The 20,893-nt window shown below is 44.2% G+C and overlaps 1 protein-coding gene across 3 annotated transcripts in view; it reads left to right on the plus strand.

Moving 5' to 3' along the window:
* LOC119213038 (corticotropin-releasing factor receptor 1-like) overlaps positions 1-18,285 on the plus strand; it is a 34,524-nt gene extending 16,239 nt beyond the window's left edge. For 2 of the 3 annotated variants that reach the window (XM_037464032.2, XM_037464034.2), the window contains exons 5-14: positions 1,472-1,557; positions 4,794-4,900; positions 8,803-8,923; positions 9,223-9,376; positions 9,733-9,793; positions 10,780-10,852; positions 11,926-12,011; positions 12,104-12,239; positions 13,747-13,788; positions 15,306-18,285. In XM_037464032.2, coding sequence (XP_037319929.2) covers positions 1,472-1,557; positions 4,794-4,900; positions 8,803-8,923; positions 9,223-9,376; positions 9,733-9,793; positions 10,780-10,852; positions 11,926-12,011; positions 12,104-12,239; positions 13,747-13,788; positions 15,306-15,446 — 1,007 coding nt within the window. In that variant the 3' untranslated portion in view covers positions 15,447-18,285. Of the gene's footprint in view, positions 1-1,471; positions 1,558-4,793; positions 4,901-8,802; positions 8,924-9,222; positions 9,377-9,732; positions 9,794-10,779; positions 10,853-11,925; positions 12,012-12,103; positions 12,246-13,746; positions 13,789-15,305 lie in introns of those variants that run through there. The other variant, XM_062560106.1, reaches the window with a different exon arrangement.
* Positions 18,286-20,893: the final 2,608 nt, after the last annotated feature.

Below are 20,893 nucleotides of genomic sequence, written 5' to 3' on the forward strand. Positions count from 1 at the left end.
TTGTCTCGCTGGAGATTGTCTCACTGCAGATTGTCTCACTGCAGTTTGTCTCACTGCAGATTGTCTCGCTGGAGATTGTCTCACTGCAGGTTGTCTCACTGCAGGTTGTCTCACTGCAGATTGTCTCACTGCAGGTTGTCTCACTGCAGGTTGTCTCACTGGAGATTGTCTCACTGCAGATTGTTTCGCTGCTGATTGTCTCGCTGCAGATTGTCTCGCTGCAGATTGTCTCACTGCAGGTTGTCTCGCTGCAGATTGTCTCGCTGCAGATTGTCTCGCTGGAGATGAGAGGACATGTTTGTGGTCTCTGATCCACCTGCAGACAGCCAGCGATGTAAGAACGCCGATCTTTAAGAACAGGTCCGTCGCCTTTCATCTTTAAATTGCCTCATTTGCAGCATTTCAAAGCCACTGCGTCCTGTTTGATGATTTCCTTCATCGTAAGGAATAATAAATGTGAAATGACAAATGTGAAATTTGTTGCAGTATGATTTCACATCCGTCCTGATAATGTGGCAAGAAATGTGTGGCGTGCCCGAATGGAAAACATGATTTGACTCATCATCTGTCAGAGGCTGCGAGCCGCCCCCTCGCTCTGCGCTGCGCTATCCAGCAATGTGCAGAAGGGAAGGGTTTATTCAGATAGAAAATAATCACTGCTTCACTGCCTCTCTGTCTCTTTTTCATTTAAAAGGAGGTGATAGTGATTGAAAAGTTTCTAGGTTTCTATCAGGAACCCTTACATATTCCATATTTGTATTAATATTTAAACAATATTAGTATTTATACTACATATAAACTCTTCCCTGAAGCGCTGAACCAGCTTTTACAATCCTTAAGGTTCCTGGGATGGAAATATTTTGAATGGTACCTGTAATCCAAAGAAGCTTTAAAAACATATTCTCCAGAAGCAAATAGTTCTTTCATGAAGAACCGTTGTGTTTATCAATGAGTCGTCTTGTTTTAGGGTGAAATCACAGGTTAATAATCACTGGAGGGAAAAGCTTCGGTCTGAATGTAAAGAAGGAAAAGAGGGTGAGAAGTCACAGCTCGTTGGCCCACCTCCAATGACACCTCTCCCTGTTAGAAAGGCCATAGGGTCCAGTCTCCATCCAGGACCTGGTGGAACCCTCCATCCCAACATCAAGCTGCTTGTTCCTCACTGAGAGCAAAACACTGGACTAGATGTCCACTCTTTGCTGTCGTGCTCCTAGATGGTGGAAGGAGCTCTGTGATGACATCAGGACCACAGAGAGCCTTCACATCTTCACACTAAAGACTCTTCAGACTAAACACTAACACACTGTCCTTAAACTGGACTTATAATCTTTTTTTAGTAATCCCTTTTTAGTTTGTTTCCGTACGGTTGAAATGCACATAATTTAAAGTTTTTTTTAAAAACTTTTCAAAGTAAATAAGAGTTCTTGTTTAACAGCTGTCTTTTGTCCTTTTTTTCATCGGTTTCTTCTAGATAATGTTTACAGGAAATGTCTTGCAAACGGGACGTGGGCGCTGAAGGGGAACTACTCCATGTGTAAAGCCATTCTTCACGCAGAGGTAAGACCCATGTATCCGGGTTAGAGAGGCTCTACCACGCGTGAAACATCATAAAAAACCAACAACAGGAGCGAGGTCACTTCACTGGGAGACTTATTTTATAGTAAATATGGATTCAGGGTTCGTTTCCCTCGGAGCCGTGAAGCTGCAGCACCGGCAAAGTGCTGCAGCTTTCACGCCATTTTTAAAATAAAGGCGGGACCCTGAAACCCGCTAATCAATCTGCAGCTTTTTATCCTTTCGATGCAAAAAGAAATGGAGGAAAAAAAGGCGCCTGGTTGAGGTGATTCGTCAAAAGAGAGAGCAGCAGTGATTTAGCCGAGCGCCGCTGGCCTCGAGTGAAGAAGAGCCGTTAAAGTCCTGCTGTGCTCCGCCCGTTTCAGTCCGGCCGTCTTTTCTTCGCCGTGCGACGCAGCACCGTGATGCGGATGTGACCAACATTCATTTTAATTAGCTTCTAATTGAGGCCGTGACGAGGGGACGCTTGAAGTATTTATGTGAAACGTACAAAAAGCACATGAAGGAAAGACGTGTTTGTTTAGCCTGAACCGACCATCTGCCCAAAATCAATAAGAAAACACGTTAGTTTACCCGCTGCTGGTTCAATTGTCTTTTTCCCGGTTTTTAAAACGACAACATTAGTCTCTCAATGCTTTCTGGGTCGCATTAACAACATTTCCAGCAGTAAATCCTTGGGACTATTTATGATTCCTATATTCTTTTATATGAATCAAATATGCTCCTTCATATCAAATGTTTCCAGTATGCTAAGCTAGGACACGTTGTTTTAACACTCAAGAATTGAAGATAGTGTCTCCCTGTTGGTGGGTGGGACTTCATCCATGAAGGAGTCATTTTCATCCCTTTCACCAAATGTTACCTCACAAAACGATGCTAGGGATCATTAAACAGTCAAATTTCTCTCCTTACTTAACAAAAAACGGAAACAGTTTTTCTCTTATTAGTAGTAATAGTGTTGTATTTCCATAGGTGAGAAGGATCTACGTATGTTTTTACACCTCCCGATGAGGTCACCTGACGCAGCTCTATGAGCACGTTGTGGAATGAGACGCTATATTTAGGTGGGGGTTTGTTTCCAGACCCGGAGTCTTGCGTCGGATCGATTGCACCATAAGACGGATATAGAATGTCCAACCTTTTAAAAAGTATTTGATTTTCCTTCCTCTTCACAGCGGTGAAATATAAATCAGCAGGTGGCCGCGGGGGCGTGATTGATATCACGGTGAACAAGGAGTTCAGCCGCTATTGAACCGGATATGCAGTGGAACTGTGTGGATCAAAGGCTTAATGGAGAGTTTGTTGGGGGGGGGGGGTTATATTCTAAGTGTCTGTTGTTTTCTCACAGAAGGAGAGTGAGTCAGGTTCGGTATGACTCTCGTGGTTCACACATTTTCACAGAGAGCCAAGGCGAGTGGTGGGCGGGTCTTATGTTATCCTCTCGCCATCCGCCCCCCCCCAGCCCCCCCCCCCCCTTCCTCTGAGCCCTGCTCTCCATTTAAAAACCTCCCGTACGCTTGATTTATGTCGGGTGTTGGGCTGCGGGGCCTTTCAGTGTCTGTTAAGGCCCCGATTCACGTTTCTTCTACACATCTATATTACTGCCCTCATACATTGAAAGATTGATCGTTCATTGTGTAGCCACTAATCATTGTAATCATCCGCCTCTGTCGCACTACCCTTGGAATGATCCTTTTATAGCGGTTCTCTGATGGAAAAGATGGAGGGTGAAGTCTACTTCCCTCGTTTGCTAGTAGAAGACATTATGCCGCCGCAGAGGGAAATGTCCTAACAGCCACAATTAGTGTTTTTACAGTTTCCAATGAAAGAATGCAACGGCCAGGACAAAATAAACCCAGATGATGTCTCTAGTTGAGAAAGCTGAAGCCTCTGTTAGCTTCACAAAGGAGAGCGGTGCACGTTCTCTGGTTTCACTCAGGTTTCTCTGCTTTACATTCATTACATTTATCCAGAGGACAGAAACTACCAACGTGTGCATTGGATTACTTCAGGACCTTGACATAAAGGTACAAGACGTAGCTCTTTTTATGTCCATTTATTCCCCTGATAAAGCTGCATTGTGAACAATCAGCAGGAAGAGGCCCAGTTAGCTGTTAGCGTTTAGCTGTTAGCAACGCGTGGGCTGCTTCATGATACATTAAAACTCCATTCAGTAAAAATTAGTATTGGAAAGCTTTTAATAACGTGAATTAATACAGCTGTTTGAAGGAGTGGTTTTCCCAGCAGTTTCCAATACACACATGTTATTATTGTCATTAATCAGTTAAGTATGCAAATAATGTCTTCATCCGGAGTGTATAAACTGTATATATACTCATAAAGACTCACTATCCTAGATAGTGCGTGTATATATTTACAAAGCCTCCTACAGTCTCTAAAACGAGTTAAAGATTTGAGCTGCTGCACCAGAATAAAGAGAATGAGATTACGTCTTTGGGGAAGGGAGGTGGGAGCGCAGGGATTAAACCAGTCCACATTTAATCTCAGCGTAGACACTAGTCCGTTACATAAATCCACTTACAGCATAGATTACTATCGGTATTGTGGTGAAAATCTGATCACAGTGGATATTTGTGAGTTACAGACCCGATTCAGAGGAAGCTTCAGTGTTCAAATGTTCACCTGCCTCCCACTACCCACATTAAGACTACCAGAGCCCCCAGAGGGATGGGGAGGTAGCTGATTAGTATCATGGGGGGGGCCAGAACCCCCGTTCATCATTTCCACCGGGGAGGAAAAACATAAAACATGACGACAGGAGACCTCAAAGAGATTTAAGATGTGCACAGAGACATAAAGGTTGACGTGATCACTGAAGACCCCCCTCATGCACGAGGACCGTTGCTATGGTAACATCCCCCCCCCCCGTACCTCCAGAAAGGAAAGGGCGTGGTCCGCGTACGGCCCACCACATCAGAATACTTTTTGTCCGTCTGATGGGTTTTGAGTTGTAGGTCTAAACAAGAAGAACAAGAGAAGACCACAGAGCTCCAAATAAAAGTCCCAACACACTTTTACTCTTTATTTCAAAAGTTTTGTTCTCCTCACAGCGGGAGTCTGTGAAAAGAGAAAGAAGGAAAAATAGACCGAAGAGGGTTTTCAGTCTTTGAAGTCTTTTCATACACAGAGAATTTTGTTTGTTTAAATCAGAAAGAGAAAACCCCCAAAAGACTCATCCAGTGTTTCTCTCTCTGCAGAAGAAAGGCAAGATGCACTACCAGATCGCCTTGATCATCAACTTCCTGGGTCACTTCATCTCCTTGGTGGCACTGCTCATCGCCTTCTTCCTCTTCCTTTGTCTGAGGTGAGTCTCGAGGATGACTGTTGATGATGAGAGGTGAGTCTCCATGATGACTGTTGATGATGAGGGGTGAGTCTCCATGATGACTGTTGATGATGAGGGGTGAGTCTCCATGATGACTGTTGATGATGTGGGGTGAGTCTCCATGATGAGGATTGATGATGAGAGGTGAGTCTCGATGATGAGTGTTGATGATGAGAGGTGAGTCTCGATGATGAGTGTTGATGATGAGAGGTGAGTCTCGATGATGAGTGTTGATGATGAGAGGTGAGTCTCGATGATGAGGATTGATGATGAGGGGTGAGTCTCGATGATGAGTGTTGATGATGAGAGGTGAGTCTCGATGATGAGGATTGATGATGAGAGGTGAGTCTCGATGATGAGTGTTGATGATGAGAGGTGGGTCTCGATGATGAGGATTGATGATGAGAGGTGAGTCTCCATGATGAGTGTTGATGATGAGAGGTGAGTCTCCATGATGAGTGTTGATGATGAGAGGTGAGTCTCGATGATGAGGATTGATGATGAGAGGTGAGTCTCGATAATGAGGATTAATGATGAGGGGTGAGTCTCGATGATGAGTGTTGATGATGAGAAGTGAGTCTCCATGATGAGGATTGATGATGAGAGGTGAGTCTCAATGATGAGAATTGAGTGTTGATGATGAGAAGTGTTCTCCAGATCCTTGTTGTCTTAAAGCTCCTCTCATCTTGAAAGAAAACATTTGTTCATGGGATGAAACCGTCTCAATCCCACAGATGAAAAAGGGTTTAGACACATGCAAAAAAAGAAAATAGGACGTGTTCCCCCCCCCCCCCCCCCACACACAAACAAATGGGAATAATAAACCCATCTCTGGAAGAAAATAAGCCAAACAGCGTTGCCTGCTGGGACCGCTGGGGGCGGAATGGGATTCTCTGACAAACCGAAATAAACTGAGCGTTAAGGACAGAAAAGGTCTTCGTGCCCTCAACAGCCGGATCCGTTATCGATCCCCCCCCCCTCCACCCGCCTCCACCCCCCCTTCCCCACATCCCCCGGGGCGGGTGAGAAAAGCATGAAAGGCCACGTAGACGTCATGAATAAAAGCTCTGCAGGACGGCGTATTCACAACCCATGTTGGTGTGGCTCTGACAGGGGGGGGGGGGGGGGGGCGTGGGGGTGGGGTGTCGGGGGCTAAAAATGGCATCGGGGCAGAGAAGGAGTTGGCCGTATATTACTCACCTTCTTCACTTTTTAATGAGATCCACAACCATTTAAGGGGAGGTTGTCTCCGCCGGGGAAATGTAGAGAAAAAGTTAACACTCCTGTTCAGTGTGGTGGAAATGAAGGGGGGGGGGGGGGGGCAAGGGATGACAGCAGAGGGGGGGGGGGGGGGGGGCTGTAAAACCCTGACTGGCAGTCTGAGCGTTGTTAGATGACTTCTGTTGACAAACTGAATATGAAGGATTTCTACAACATTTCTCCTGGATCAAATCAATCCAAAGTGGTCTCATATAATGAATTTAATTTGTTTTGGACGAACAGATAATAAATACAACTGTAAAATCAAGCTATCTTTAGGCAGTTGTTTTGCAGGAATGTGTGAAGGTTATAAAGCAAAGGCACTTTGACACAAGCTGTCAGGGATTGAACCATCAACCCTGAGATTAGTAAATGACCCGCTTCGCCTCGCGACTGGAACCACTGGGAATGATGTCACAAGGAATGATGTCACAAGGAATGATGTCACAAAGAATGATGTCACAAAGAATGATGTCGCCAAATTCTCCCAAGACCGATCCAGACTGTGACAGTGATATCTTTGAGAATGCTGGGCGAGGTTTCAGGTTTTACTTGTTACTGTTTTAAAGGGAAAGGCTTTTTTTCTTCATCTTACTTCATTTGTTTGCATCTCGGTGACTTTTTACATTCTGAAATCTTTATTCCCATCGACATCGTGGAATTCATCCCACTACGTTTAGACCTCGCTAAGCATCGCTCACTCATTCCAAATCTCACTCACGTCTCCACCGCCCTCGAGACTTTGTCTTTTATTCTCAGATGATTCAACCAGAAGAGTTTTAAATCCGACTGTCAGTCAGATTAAAACCATTTAATATGCATGAAACAAGGCTTTGTTCTCTCCTCTGTGTGAGTGTAATTCAACATTAACATACAAATTCAAACTCTTTTATTTGAAACACATTCAATAGCGTTACAGCCTTTCTGTATTCTGTGTACAAAGTATGTACATGATGTACTTATAATTTACTTATACCAATACACCTAAATGTAGTTCACACATCTAATATATGGTATTTTTCATGTCACGGGTTTCCCCTTAAGGATGAATAGAGCTTCATTGTATAATATATACAGGGAACAGCGTACCGCCAAACACTGTACACACTATTATATAAACATATATATTAATATAGCCTATGTTATAATATAAAAACACTATATATGGTATTGTTATTAAGTAATACATTACAAACCATAAAGAGGAACAGCAGGAGAGACGAAGTATGACATCTGATGTTTAGATATACATAATATTTTTTATATATAATACTGTATTCATTCATAGACTGCAGGTCTGTATTAAGTATTACGCATTAATCCGAGTAATCCCCACCTGCAGGGCACCGCAGGAAGTGAGGTCACGCTGCGTAACGAGTACCTCTGTTTGAAGGGAAGAAAAGGAAATGGCTCATGGATTATTTTTCAACCCTCGAGGCTGCTGTTCTTTTACTTTTATGTAACAATATCATCATTTTATTATTTGGTTTAGCATGTTATTGCATTAAATTAGGGAAATGTCTTTAAGAGCTCCACGGTCATTATGCAATGATGGAAAGAAACAGGACACAACAATAAAACGCTGTCGTCTCAGTCTGCACAGAGCCAGTGCAAACACCTATTAAGAAGTGATGCATGCTGGGATATAAAGGAATAAGAATATGGGTCCGGCTCATGATGCCGTCAGCTGGTGAGCGTGTCACCGCTGTGACAGAGGTCGGCTCCACGCGGCCCTTCGCTCCAGTGTTTCTATTTTCGAGCGCTCGCTCTGAGGCAAATTCCTTAATTGTGTCCTCGGGTTCATTTATTTGCTGCATGAGAAAAACCCAGCGGTTGCAGGGCAGACGCAGTATAACATTTTAAATGAGGCTTTACTTTGTGTTCTTCTACTGACGGGTTGTGTCACTACTCTGAGCTTTATGCCTTGGTTTAAAGCAGGTGGAGATATTTAATTGGGTCTAATGTAAATGTAATTTAATTATTTAATGTATTTCCTTTGCCTGTGAGTATGGAGTTAAAGCCATTAAAGCAAAATGTAAAGAATACATCTAGCTTTACTTTGTATATAGATATCTAAATGTGATTTTAGGTGCCAGGCTAGCTGCTTCCCCCTATTACTGCCTTTGTGCTAAGCTAATAATCCTAATCTAATCCCCTCGCTCCATCTGAACTGTACACATATATGAAAGCGGTATAAATCTAAATTTAATAATTATATTTCTCAAAGCATTGAAAATGATTTCAACCAGTCAGTTTAGGTACATTAAAATGTGAGTTTTTTAAAAATACAATAAAACATTGATGATGTTTCCAGTCGTAATGCTAACCTAAGCTAATCCCCTTCTAGTTCCAGCTGAAGCATTGAGAGCGGTTTTATCCTCAAACTCTCGGCAAGAAATCCAATTATTGTAAATCCTAAAATGTTGAATAATTAATTAAACTCCACTCAGTTTACGTTTACACTTTATTTCAATTAAAGCGTGTTTTAAATAAACCAGAAAACTTGAACTCGAACATATTTATTTCAGATATCACATGTTTGCATTTCCTTATCAATGTAGAGAAAATGAGGCGTGAGCATCTGGGATCATGGAGATTATTCTCCTTTGTTGGTCTCACAGGAGCATTCGCTGCCTGAGAAACATCATCCACTGGAACCTCATCACCGCCTTCATCCTGAGGAACGCCACCTGGTTCATCGTCCAGATGACCATGAGCCCCGAGGTGCACGAAAGCAACGTGGTACGCGTCCCTCTCGCCGTGCACACCCATCTTCTGTCCAGATATGTTTCATCAGCACTGATGATTTCTTCTTTGCAATTAATCTGGATGCAAAAGGAGATCTTGAGAGGTTAAATACTCGCTAGAACAACAAATTCCTGAGGTTTAAAAAACATGATAAAACTTTAAAAAGCTCGGTAGATCTTTTGACAGGATTTATTGGATAAGTAAACATGGAATGTCTTTTCAAATATGAAATGTGGAACAGTCGGAGGAAGTTTGACATTCTCAACATTTAACAGAAGCGCTGGTTTTGGCAGGTTTGGTGCCGTCTCGTCACCGCCTCCTTCAACTACTTCCACTCCACCAACTTCTTCTGGATGTTCGGCGAGGGCTGCTACCTCCACACGGCCATCGTCCTCACCTACTCCACCGACAAGCTGCGCAAGTGGATGTTCATCTGCATCGGCTGGTGTGAGTACACCTTGCAAGGCATTGTGGGAAATACACCTATTTGGTGAGAGGTGTGTGCGTCAGGTAGGAACTAGTGTGAGAAGGAGATAGCTTAGCTTAGCATTGGGGAGCAGACACGTGGTTGAAGCATAGGAGATGCTGACATATCCCAGGTGGTCTGAGGGCCTTCTCCCGAGGCGCCGTCTCCAACGAAGCGGAACGTCTCCCGAGGTCTCCGCCTCGCTCCCCGGAGCCCGTCGGTCCGGCTTCACGTTCCCTCGGATCACGGAGCACGAGCCACAAAAGCTTCTGACGAGGAGCCAGTACGAAAGCAGAAAAAGATCATTTGTCTGTTTTTTTTTTTAATCTCCTGGCAGGTATACCGTTCCCCATCATTGTGGCCTGGGCCATCGGGAAGCTGTACTACGACAACGAGAAGTAAGAAATGCCTCTTAATAAACCTCCCCTTTGGGGCGGGGTCTGTTTCATTCTGCACCTGGCAGGTGGGGACGGAAGAGGCGCCAAAATAAATTTGATTCCTTAAAATGTGTGAGGTTCTTCCCCAGAGTTGCTCTACATCTGTTATTCAGTTCAATTGATTGAATGCTATTTATTTTCACTTTTTTATACACTTTTATATTTAATATTTCTCTCTCTCTGTTATTTCTTTACTTTTGTTCACATCTGCTGGTTAAATAATTCCCACCTTTCTCCTCAAACCCCCTCTGAGCAGTGATTTCTCCTCTCAGGAGGCGCTTTGTGTCATTGTGTAACCGACTAAAATGTACACAACAACACAAGCGTGAGCGGCGACTCCTGTGTCCCTGGCGGTAAATTACCTTTTTTATGAGGTGATGACGCTCTAAATATAGTCTATAATTAGACAGACATTGATTCCTTTAGAGCAGCAGCACGTCGCTCTGCTGTTTGTCTCTAAACTCCATCGACTGTGAGTAAAGTGTCACAAGCTGATAAAATCTCTGCTTCCTCCGAGCCACACAGCTCCATTAGAACAGCAACACACACACACACACACACACACACACACACACACACGACAGCTCTACAGGAATAAAGCGCTGCTGAAAATGTTCTCAATTATGTTTGACTCCGCAGCGAGCAGCTGTTTTGGGAAATTACTGAGCCTTTTTTCTTTTAAATAATAAATCAAACCAGATATTCTTGACCCATTTTTGAAGATGTCAGAAGAAAGTGTGGAATTTGTTTCAAATATGGAAAAAATACACAACAAGATCAGCTGTGACCTTTTAAATTTCAAGTGAATGAATCCTGTTGTATATTAGCTCTTTTAATATGTATAATCTGATGAACGCTTTCTTTGAGTGGCTAATTATTTATTTACTATATATATATCATCATTTATTTTATTTGAAGCAGCTTCACGGCGTCTCCCTCCCTTTCAGGTGCTGGTTTGGGAAGCAGGCCGGCGTCTACACCGACTACATCTACCAGGGCCCCATGATTCTCGTCTTAGTGGTGAGAATCCTCTCCTTTACATCTCCTCGTCTTTATTACGTCTTTAAAACGCAGCACATTCTTTAGGCTGGAGATGATCGATGTGGAGTTGTGACCTGATACCTGATGTTTCAGAGAAAGCCAGCCGCTCGGTGCCGTTAGATGAATAAATATTGGTTTATATCCATTTGCTGGTTTCTGCTCCATTACTAAATGTCACATGTCTGCACCAGCAGCTAAACGTCTAAGTACAGCAGAACAATGAATAAGAATTTGACTGAATTTGCAGTTTGAGTAATAAAAAACGGCTGCTTATTAGTAATCCTTTAAAAGACATTTTAGGGACAATTGACAAATAATTGTCTTATAATTTACAACTGAAGTTTTGCTGTTAAGGCTCTCGTGGAGTCAGAAGTGTTAATCAAGGTCATTTCCCCGACCTTCATCCATTCGAACAGAGGAGCAGCCTGTCCCCTCATCTCCTCGTCCCCTCGTCTCCTCGTCTCCTCATTTGAAACCAGAGGGACCCCGTCCTGGAGGCTCTCTGTGTGTGTGACTGCGTCCTTTAAAGCAAACATCTTGCTGCTGCTCACAACGAAAGCTTCTTTTTTCGTCAGCGGGACGTCGGCGGTGTCTCGTTTCGGGAGGCCCCTCCCACCGCCACACGGCGTGACCGCAGGGTGTCATTAGACCCGATACCCAGCCAGTGAAGGCAGGTCACCGGAGGCCCTGAGAAGTATTCTGCTAATCCGGCTCTGGTGTTGCACCACTCGCACCAGCTATCGATTCAGCCTCTCTGCACATTGTGGGAACATCAGTCTCAAGGAGCACTTAAGATTTATTCAAAAAACCCCAAATAGTCACATCCTTTATGAGTAAAAGACTTTGCGCTTGTTCAATCCAAATCTCCTGAAGCCAATTAAGAGAGATGGAGCTGATGATGTAGGAAAGGATGTAATTAATAACCTCATCACAAACCAAGGTTTTATGTAGAGGGACTTTGGTACTCAGTTATCAGCAGTAGCAGACCAGGTGATCAGAGACTCCATGAAGAAGCCTCACATTCATCCGCTGCTCCTCCGTCCTCCCAACAGATCAACTTCATTTTCCTCTTCAACATTGTGAGAATCCTTATGACCAAACTGCGTGCTTCTACCACGTCGGAGACGATCCAGTACAGGTAGATATACCTCCCCCTGGTGATGTTGCCTCTGAGTGACAGTTGTGTTCGTAGACGTCAGTCCTTCTGTCCCGGCTGTCTGTCAACTGCAGGAAGGCCGTGAAGGCCACTCTGGTTCTGCTTCCTCTGCTGGGGATCACCTACATGCTCTTCTTCGTCAACCCGGGGGAAGACGAGATCTCTCAAATCGTCTTCATTTATTTCAACTCGTTTTTGGAGTCCTTCCAGGTATGAAACAGGTTGAAACCATAACCTCATGTCTACAATATTTACTGAAGGAGTCGCCCCCTGCTGGTCACTACACAGAAGTAGAGTCATTTCCTCATAGACGTCTATGGGAGCAGAGGAGTCGCCCCCTGCTGGTCACTACACAGAAGTAGAGTCATTTCCTCATAGACGTCTATGGGAGCAGAGGAGTCGCCCCCTGCTGGTCACTACACAGAAGTAGAGTCATTTCCTCATAGACGTCTATGGGAGCAGAGGAGTCGCCCCCTGCTGGTCACTACACAGAAGTAGAGTCATTTCCTCATAGACGTCTATGGGAGCAGAGGAGTCGCCCCCTGCTGGTCACTACACAGAAGTAGAGTCATTTCCTCATAGACGTCTATGGGAGCAGAGGAGTCGCCCCCTGCTGGTCACTACACAGAAGTAGAGTCATTTCATCATAGACGTCTATGGGAGCAGAGGAGTCGCCCCCTGCTGGTCACTACACAGAAGTAGAGTCATTTCCTCATAGACGTCTATGGGAGCAGAGGAGTCGCCCCCTGCTGGTCACTACACAGAAGTAGAGTCATTTCCTCATAGACGTCTATGGGAGCAGAGGAGTCGCCCCCTGCTGGTCACTACACAGAAGTAGAGTCATTTCCTCATAGACGTCTATGGGAGCAGAGGAGTCGCCCCCTGCTGGTCACTACACAGAAGTAGAGTCATTTCCTCATAGACGTCTATGGGAGCAGAGGAGTCGCCCCCTGCTGGTCACTACACAGAAGTAGAGTCATTTCCTCATAGACTTCTATGGGAGCAGAGGAGTCGCCCCCTGCTGGTCACTACACAGAAGTAGAGTCATTTCCTCATAGACGTCTATGGGAGCAGAGGAGTCGCCCCCTGCTGGTCACTACAGAGAAGTAGAGTCATTTCCTCATAGACGTCTATGGGAGCAGAGGAGTCGCCCCCTGCTGGTCACTACAGAGAAGTAGAGTCATTTCCTCATAGACGTCTATGGGAGCAGAGGACCTGCTGGTCACAGAATGCAGCTTTAAGGCTTCACTCTATGGTCGAAGCCTTGTTTAGAACTGGGCTTATTTTTATTAGGGTCTTTGTTGGTGTGTCACTTCCCCTTTTCTCCACTTTTCTCCAGTCTTAATTAACTTAGGTTAACCCTAACCCTGTCCGACTGCCATCTTCTATACAAAACATTGTAAATCTCAACCTTTACAAGTAAAACATTCACAAAAACCCCCAGAAACGACGGCAGGTCCACTGGAGGGAATCAACCCGTCACCTCTGAGGCCTCTCTTTGATTCCTTCAGTGTCATGTCGGCGTGTGCGTGCCCCCCCCACACCGAGGCCCAGTGATTGTAATGAGTGGACAGCGTACCTGTCCCCTGAAGTGATTGGATGGGATGTGACGCGTGCGATAAGCCGCTGTGTTGGGATTAAAAAGCAGATCAGCTCTGATGTGTTTGTTTGTGTTTTCTGATGACATTTCGTTCCTCTCTTGATTCTCTCCTGGCAGGGCTTCTTTGTGTCCGTGTTTTACTGCTTCCTAAACAGCGAGGTAAGCACTCCCACACCGGCCCATTGATCAACACACACACACACACACACACCTTCACAACGCTCTCCCTTTTGGTGTGTTGATAGTGAGTGATGGCGCTCAAGGCTCCCGTATTTAGGGCACAATTAAAACGCGCCGTGTGTAAGTGACATCACTTTCTACCCTTTATGACAGTGTCAGCCTCAATCTGGTCTCCTGGTGAAAAATCGGAGGTGAAACCTCCTCGGAATAGCACAGATTTGTGTGCGTGCAGATGTGTTATTATTAATATCATTAGTAGTTGTAGTAGTTTTATTATTTACATTAGACTGTCTATTGTAAAATGCTCTTTACATTTTACATTTAAATCCTGTTTGGGGGGTGAAAACATATAAAGTGCCATAATTGACCTTTCATCAAGGCCGGCCAATCGCCCCGTGGCGTGTCATCGACGTTGTGTGGTAGTGACGCTCGTTAGCGCATCACAAACTAGCGTTAGCACTTCTTCGCTACCTGTGATGTCACATCATCCTGGATAAATATCTCCAACCCTTCGGTCCGCTTCTCCCTGAAATCCTATTGGATACATTTGAATGAGCTGCTATTTCTTCAGGGAGATCAGTCAGTGACGCTGTGGGCTCCATGGAAACGGACCAGTGGGGGGGTGAGGGGGGGGGGGGGGGCGCATTTCACAAGCTAGAGAAGAGGAAATAATAGAAAAGGATTCTATCCTCCATCATGACTTCCTGTGTCCTGGTATAATCTCACATGTTTTCCCCCACATGGAACACGTTTCATTTGTTGCTCCCCTTGTTTCACGTCTCGGGTTCTGTGATCTTCACCTTTCCACCAATGCAGATTACTTCACGTCTTCAGAGGTTTAATCAAAGCGGAGCTTCTCCCCGGCTCAGTTGCAATCTGTTGTTTTTATTTCTGCTCGCACACAACGTGTGTGCGTGTGTGTGTGTGTGTGTGTGTGTGTGTGTGTGTGCGTGTGCGTGTTCGTGTGTGTGCGTGTGTGTGTGTGTGTGTGTGTGTGTGCGTGTGCGTGTTCGTGTGTGTGTGTGTGTGCGTGTGTGTGTGTGTGTGTGTGTGTGTGTAGAGGATCAGACGGGTATTTACAGACCAACACAACGCTGGTTGACCCACTGATGAAATGATGTGTGTTAGAATCATGGTTCTGAGCGGCTTCCTGTGGGTCGACACACGGGATCATTGACGTTGGGTCGAGATCAGGATTCGCTTTAGATTCTGCATCGAAAATATGAAGTAGGTTGTAAATAGACACAAAACAAACAAACCAAGAAAAGGAAACGTCAGACTTTGTAGAGCGTCAAAAGTTCACCTCAATACTATTTTCATTATATTTGTATCATAATATTTCAATCTGCTCTTTTACTGAATCATTTTCAAACATTTGAACTTAATGCTTAAACATTTTAGCCTTTCTATATCACGATATAAGCCCAGTAGCAGTTAGTCAAACGCAGTTACCACGGCTACCTGGGCTGTTCACACCTGTCCGTTGGGGTTCTCAGGTGCGGTCGGCGGCGAGGAAGCGGTTCCACCGCTGGCAGGAGCAGCACTCCATCCGGAACCGGATGACCCAGGCCATGTCCATCCCCACCTCCCCCTCCCGGGTCAGCTTTCACAGCATCAAGCAGTCCACATCGCTATGAAGGGGGAGGAGGAGGCTGGCGTTGTCCTTGATACCCCCCCCCCCCCCCCCCTCCTTTTGCTGTCCTCATGCTTTTCACTGGAACGCTGTGTGAGGCTGCATCAGCCTCACAAACCTCAGGAGGAGAAGCCGGATGAGGACGGGGGACAAGGACACTGCGGCGGGTCAGACTCTCTCTCTCTCTCTCTCTTTTCGGATGATCTTACATCAGTGAGAACGTTGGAGCACAGCTGGACTGAACTGGATTCACTGGACGCAGCCAATAAGGAACGAAGCTTCATGTTGGTGGTTTTCTGCTCTGTTCTGGATGTCATGTTGATTTGATGTTGTGTTGCATTCCTCTGTCCTCAGACAGCTTCCATCGACTGTCCACAAAGACACATTCCACCGCTTCTACCAAAATAACCCCCCATGACATAAGGACAAAGCCCATGAGGGGTTAGTTAGTAGAGGTCCAGTCACATGACGTAAAATGTGACCGAGTGGGTCTCGACCATCTCGTCCAACGTTTATTAACCAGGTAACGGATTGGTTTGACAAACAAACACAACTCTTCAGTTGAATTAAGGCTTACTGTTGTCTGGCTGTGGAATCTTACCAGGGCGTCGTTCCTCCTACGTGGTTCACCGAGTTCGACCCAATGTCCTACTGGCCCGCGTAAATGACCCCCATGGTGGACCAGTCATCGGGTTAGTCCTACAAAGGCAAACGAACCCAAAGGCAGAGCGTCTGTTTTCCTCAGGAGATGATCAAGACCACAGTGTGTGTATTTCAATCATTTCCATCAGATTAGTGAACGCATTGTACATCCATCGCAGTGGGGAGAGGGATCCTCCTCTGTCTCTCTCTCTAAAGGCTTCTTCCCTTTTTTTCATTTTGTGGGGAGAGAATGTCAAATTGACAGAGAATGTCACATGTGTACAGACCTCTGAGGCAGAAAATAAAATGAAATGAATTGAACAGAATCTTCGAGGCAAAATGTAACATCGCCACCACTGCGTATCGCAGACATGATAAATGCTTAGTTATTGGAAGCATGTAAAGGCTGATTTCCCAATCAATCCGATTATATTTCTTTAAAGGTGCCTGCTGGCAGCAGCGTTCATGGAATTCATCAACAAGTAGATAGAAACAATCCCTGAAGAGTATCTGATTGATGAGGATAAATGTACCGTATGCACTTATGTATAATATATATCTGTGGATTACCACATAGAACCAGGATGTGTGTGTGTGTGTGTGTGAATGTGTGTGTGAGCCGCTCACATTGAAGCAGTGAAACATGGAACATCCAGATGTTTCTATAGCGTCGTATTCACTTTATGAAGCACATGCAGCGTCCTCTGCATCGCCCACACTGTACAGCAGCGTCTGAGGGACAGTGTGAGGGACAGTGTTCACCATGTCACATGTTCACCATGTCACGTGTTCACCATGTCACGTGTTCACCATGTCACGTGTTCACCATGTCACGTGTTCACCATGTCACATGTTCACCAAATGAAGGATTCGGTCGTCAGCATCGACAGGAAGTCGTCGTGATGTCATAACAGACCTCGGAGAACTCAGCGTGTTTAGCTTCTAACTCGTGTCGCTCACCGATGGGATCTCTGAGGCACCAGAGCAGGGTCAAGTTTATGGATGCGTTGCTATGGTGATTTTTGCCAAACTTGCTTTGTGGAATGGAAGAGCCTGAAAATGATCCGATCGGTGTTTCACGTACGAGGAACGGGAACCAGGTGACTTCCTGCCTCCTGAAGCTCGAGCAGTTTACTGATCTATACAATTATAATTGTAAATATATATAAATATATAAGCGGCGCAGGGTTAAAGTCACAAATGTGAACCAAAAAACACCAACCACATACTGTGAATCACAGCAGCATATTATCCATAGATATATATCCATCCATAGAATCCATCAGCAGTCCACATTCCCCCTGCAGAGCACCTTTTATTACCTGCTGGTTACTGTCAAGCTGTGTATGAATCCAACTCTTTGTTTGATCCCCTTTGCAGTGACGTGCGTACACAGGCCTTTAAGTTAAAGAAATGATGATTACGGAGCACGAGGGGAGGAGAATATTCAGAGGTCAGAACCAGAGATTAAAGTGAGGCAGTTATTATTTGAGGAAAAATGACTGAAATATTCTCTTAGATTATAAAGAAAACAAAAACCCACTGAGATCAAGGTAAAAAAGCTCTTTCAACTCTCTATTCAAATTATATTATAATATTCTCTTGGATCAAAGTTTTTCTTCCTCATAACATTAACCCCGTCCCGTGCTGTATTTTATTTACCCACAAAGACCTCAGTACGCAGTCATGTGACTTGTGTTTAAGTCATTGATGACAGGTTGTGTCAGCTGGTGTTTCATCAGCGATTCATCAGTGATTTCAGCTTTTTGGGGTTAAAATGACGTAATGACTTATAATCAACTCTCATGTTGATGTTTTTCTTATTGTACTAACAGAAAAACATCTGTAAAACCCAGACACCAAATGTAGGATTTAACCGTCACTGACCCTCCATCATCATTTTTAATCCAGAGTGAGTCTCTTTTGGTCTCTTTTAGTCAGGTTGAACACACGTTGTGAACTTTTCCAACAGACCAGAAGCATCGAAGAACCTTCGTCCTCAGATTACGGACTTTTGAACGCTCTTCTGCAATGTAGAATAAAGAAAGCATCAGAGGGACACGCATCCGCTACGTTTGGTGACCAAATCACGATGTAATTCACCTTATTATTTATTATTTATTTTCAATATTGTTATTTTCATACTACAGATGTGAAGAAAGAATAAACTGTGTGTCTCATTCGACCGAATGAAAAATGCAACAAGGTGAAGTTTATTTATAGAGCACATCTCATATTACAGAAATGCTCCTCCGGCCGGTGTTATTATGGGATGGCACAGCCCCCCCCCCCCCCCCCCCCCCCCCTCCCTCCTCTCCGGAGACAAGGGGAAACAAGAAATACATCTCGAGTATCGTGTGATCCTTTTAAGCCTCGTGTGTCCGACTCAGAGGAGAATTCAGCTTTTAAATAAGATCCTTCTGCCCAGGCGAACATTTGCTCTCCGCTCTGCTTCCAGTGGGGGGGGGCACCAACAGTTAGATAGGCTGGATATTAAACTATGTCACATGCTTTGACTTTGGGTCTATTTAAGGAGTTTAGCAGTGTGCAGGGCCGAGTTTTAATGCAAGAATAAACCGTAGTGTCAACCAACAACACGTTTTGCTCAGGTGTCTACTCTCCGCTGATGAGCCTTAGCCCCGCCCCCCCTCCAACACCTGCTGATGAGCCTTAGCCCCGCCCCCCTCCAACACCTGCTGATGAGCCTTAGCCCCGCCCCCCCTCCAACACCTGCACAGAGTGACAGGCCCTTCCCCGCTGACACAGTGTCCTTCTGCACCAGGAGAACATCTACTGCTCAGCTGCTGCCAGCAATAAAAATGATTTTAGAGTAACAAACTGTATCTTAAATTCTCTCCCGAAGGATCCACAGATAATGAAGCCATCCACTAATTTCATTAAATTCATATAAGATGAATCCGGTACTGACGTCAGAACGTGAAGATGTCAGAATGTCAGACCTGGATGATGTTAGAGGGGGGGGGGGGTCTGTGACTGTCTGATCACATGTGATTAAATGCGATCTTGCGTGCAGACGCTCCAGGGGAAACGTTCCCGTTTCTCTCTCCGATGCTTCGGCTGATTTCACAACCAAAAGATTTAATCAGGCCCCAAAGTACCATCAGGAGCTCCTTTTACTGCTCCTTCCATTGTTGTTTGCCTACTTTACACCTCAGAGGTAAATGTTGCACTCGTTACTGCATTTACTTGAGATTAAATTACATGATTCACAATATTAATACAAAATATGAATAAAGTATTAGTAGTACTAAACGTGGGTCTTTGACTATTATATTAAATATATCATAAGAGCCATTTACAGTACATGTTTAACTTAAATTATGAATAAAGTGTTTATCCACCAAATTGATGATATCCATCCGTGGACATTAATGACAATTTAATAGAACACAGAAATATGTTTTCATAGGAAAAGTTATACTTGCTGATTGATAATGCACAATAATAATAATCTACTTTTAACAGAACCCACAAATGGTAGTAATACCACAGTAAAAATACTGCTACCAAAAACAGAAGTACACCATGTGTAGACTAATATTCATATCTATATTATAATATTAGATCACACCTCTAAAGTGGAGCTCATTTGAATTATTTTATACATCTTGTGAATCTCACAGAATAAATAATAAGTGTGTTTTCTTCATCCAGTCATTTCTTTAGTAGTATGAAAAGAGATATTCAATTAAACCTCAAATATGTGGAATATGCTTAATACGTCAATGTGAGCACCTTCAACCACTTAGCAAATGAAATGTTTGAAGGATTTCTCTCTTTATGTATTAGAAGAGCTGCTGGCCAACAGCTGATGATGATGATGATGATGATGATGATGATGATGATGATGATGATGATGATGATGATGATGATGATGATGATGACGATGATAATGATGATGATGCTCAGTGTGATGTCACAGCACCACCTAGTGCTGCTTCACTGAAACCGCACGTCGCCTCAGAAACATTTAGCGGAATGAACCCTTGCAGAAAAGATGAAATGTAATTAACGAATAAATTAGAAGGCACTGTGGAAGCTAATAAAGGTTAATGATTGTTTCTAATTGAGAGTTAGCAGAAAGAAAATAAGGACTAATGGAGGACGCCAGGATGTAAATCAAGGGATGAGAGTTATCCAGGACATGGCTGAGGGACTCAGGGACTAATTGTTGTACGTCCTACAAGCTGGGACGAGGTGGGACGAGGTGGGACGAGGTGGGACGAGGTGGGACAAGCTGGGACGAGGTGGGACGAGGTGGGACAAGCTGGGACGAGGTGGGACGAGGTGGGACGAGGTGGGACAAGCTGGGACGAGGTGGGACGAGGTGGGACGAGGTGGTCAGCTTCCTCTTCAGGGGAAACTCAATATGAACCGTGTTTGCTGTTTAGATTCTGATTGGGATCAAGTGAACATTTGTTGAGTAGTTCACGTTGTCATGAATTAATGAGCCCAAAATGCAGCGGGTCCAACAGACCCACAACACCGACGTGGAAACAAAAATATGAACACTATAATAAAGCTTGCTGAATATTGTTTAGTTCTTTACACCACCATAAATATATTACTGGCTTTTCACATTGTATTCATATATATATATATATATATATATATATATATATATATATATATATATATATACATCAGTTTATTTGATTCTATTCTAATTGAATGTGTATTATTGTGAAATGCTGTGTTGATAAATTACATAAATCAATCAATGCCTTTGTTGCTCAGGTGCCGATTTCATTTCAAACTAAGTGTAGATGTGAGAGACGATGTGCTAGT

Source organism: Pungitius pungitius, chromosome 21 (genome assembly GCF_949316345.1).
Source record: "Pungitius pungitius chromosome 21, fPunPun2.1, whole genome shotgun sequence".
In the NCBI taxonomy this organism is placed as follows: Eukaryota; Metazoa; Chordata; class Actinopteri; order Perciformes; family Gasterosteidae; genus Pungitius; species Pungitius pungitius.